The 2,415-nt window shown below is 42.9% G+C and overlaps 1 protein-coding gene across 1 annotated transcript in view; it reads right to left on the bottom strand.

Moving 5' to 3' along the window:
* Window positions 1–1,117: 1,117 nt before the first annotated feature.
* LOC106632488 overlaps window positions 1,118–2,415 on the bottom strand; it is a gene marked incomplete at its 3' end in the record, with an annotated part of 6,950 nt that continues 5,652 nt past the window's right edge. The window contains 1 exon segment of the mRNA XM_014330264.2: window positions 1,118–1,396. Within this exon segment, the coding sequence (XP_014185750.1) occupies window positions 1,118–1,396 (279 nt within the window).

The raw sequence follows: 2,415 nt of genomic DNA, 5'->3' as shown, positions 1-2,415 counted from the left end.
ACGTGAAAAGACCCAGGAAAACCGAGTTAACGATAAAAACGATAACAAAATAACGCTGAAAACCGATAAAAACCCTGAAAACCATACATTTCACACCTGAGCCTCAACTCTCGCGGCCCGGTACCAAACGACTACGGACCGGTAGCGGTATTACCGTGAACGGTATAATATGGCCCAGCCCTATCGGTGCTGACCAGAAACAGCTTTTGAATGAAAGTCTTCTGTAGAACAAACACACGTGACTATTCTTTGTGCCCATATGGATCCCTCATATCACCATTATGCCACCCAGCACAGGGACAAACCCTGCAGGTATGACAGCAGCAGGTGTATCACTTTCCACCTGGAGACAGTGTTTACACTGCAATCTGCCTCTGGTGGCTCTGGTGCAGCAACTGTGACATTCACTAGTAGAACTGACACACAAAACAACGACAACACCACACACTAACTACACAAGACAACACACTAACTTGACTGCAAACACGGTACACGTCACAAACCTCTCACCTGTGAAAACTCCCTTCCTCCCTTTCTTTCTTTCACTTGCTCACTCCTACAACTTCCCCTTTTTCCTAAACAACCGAATGTCACGTTTCCATATTTTTGATTGTTTGACACAAACAGGTGTTTTTTTCCTTTTTGCTCACAAGCGGAGTGTTTGCTAGCGCTGTCCTTCTTCTCTCCCCGTAGTAAAGGCCTCTGTTTTATTTAGGAAAAATAAATCACGTGTACTTTTGATCATGACTCTGGTTTTACGTGACCTATCAACACAATTTAAAAACTGGTGTATAGTTTGAAGTCAGTGCTTTGGACCAAAGTTGAAATGGAGACTCTGGGTCTGTCACAATGCTACGTATCAGGCTAATGTTTAAAGCTTTCACTTGAGTAAAGGAACTCATATTACTAAGTAATGTTAGCTAAGTTCACAGCATGCTCCATAAATCTCCATGCCATAACTAACCGCTATAATAGCTGCCGTATTGCATCACACTCAGTGCATTTCAATCACACAAACAGCTGTGCAGCTTTTATTCTCACACAGCTGCAAACAGCTGGACACTTGCAGTTTACACAGCTGGGATTCGTGGTGTGGACAAACAGCTGATACACTCACCTCTGACACTGAATATCACTGATTGCCTTAGCAGGATGTCTCCATCCTTGTTATAGGCGGTGCAGGTGTAGATTCCACTGTCAGTGAGGTGGAGGTCTTCCAGGTTCAGACTGAGGTCTTTCTCATTTCCCTGATGGCGTGTTATTTCCTTTATGGACTTGTATTTGGGGTGTATATGTTTCCACTCCACTTTGGAAATCTGATCAAGTTTATCTGTTTTTTGAAATTCTAGCAAATAAGACTTGTTTCCATACACTGTCCCCAACCTCCTCACAGTGTCTGAAAAGAGAAAAGAGACAGACAGACACCAGTGAGAGTCCACTCCAGAGTGACAAACTGGACCAAGGTCAGCTTTGGTCTTAAAGGCAGCAGCACAGACTCCTCCCCCTGTGGCACGTCCACCATGTGAGGCAGACTCTCTAAAAAGAGATCAGACAGATGTGAGTGGGTGATCATGGCCTCTGCACAAACAGCTGTGCAGCTTTTATTCTCACACAGCTGGACACACTCACAGCTGACTGTTTCCATCAAACAGAGAACACAGAGACGATCCTTTGTGTACAGTCTGATGAGTTGGGATGGTACTGGAGTAATATTTAGAGTATTTATAAGCTCTGATGTTATCAGTACTGGTGAAACTAAGCAGCTGTCAGTGTGTCAGCTATGCTGGCAGCCTGGAGTCACCTGAAGCTTCACTGTGGGCTGATGCTGACTGTCACTGTTATATGTGTGTCATTAACCTCAGAGAAACCAACTGCTGTTCAGAAGACTTCAGATGTGATCAGAGGTTTGGAGGCTGGACTTGCAGCACAGGAAGTGATGTCAGAACAAAAAAAGACTTTAGTCCTGAGTGAGCGACAGGTTTATCGGACGCTGGCGTGGATCTCCTTCAGACCTGGATCACAGTCTTCACACTGAACCCTTTAAACATCTTTACTCTGTTTGTGCTTCTCCATCATCAGGAAGTCTGTATTTATCCCAACATCGTTATTTATTAACCTTTCACTCATTTTAATTTTAAAACAGTGTGTATTTGTTAGCTCATGCTTGCTGCCTGTTCATGCCCTGTCCATATCTTCAACGTCATCCTGCTCTGTTGTAGGTAGAGCTGGGCGATATAAGATTTTTTAATATCACGATATGTTTTTTTCATTTCAGGCGATAACGATATCTATCACGATATAAGCCAAATAACTATATTTGTAAGATTTAAATGTGCCGTTGCTCACAAGTAAAATGTGAAATAATCAGCAGCTTGTTTTGATTTAAATATTTATTTCCCATAATAAGTTCAACAG

The sequence above is a fragment of the Haplochromis burtoni genome, unplaced genomic scaffold (genome assembly GCF_018398535.1).
Source record: "Haplochromis burtoni strain Fernald_Lab_line unplaced genomic scaffold, NCSU_Asbu1 Contig_753, whole genome shotgun sequence".
In the NCBI taxonomy this organism is placed as follows: domain Eukaryota; kingdom Metazoa; phylum Chordata; class Actinopteri; order Cichliformes; family Cichlidae; genus Haplochromis; species Haplochromis burtoni.
Note: the sequence above shows the minus strand (reverse complement) of the source record. Positions and strands in the feature narration are given on the sequence as shown.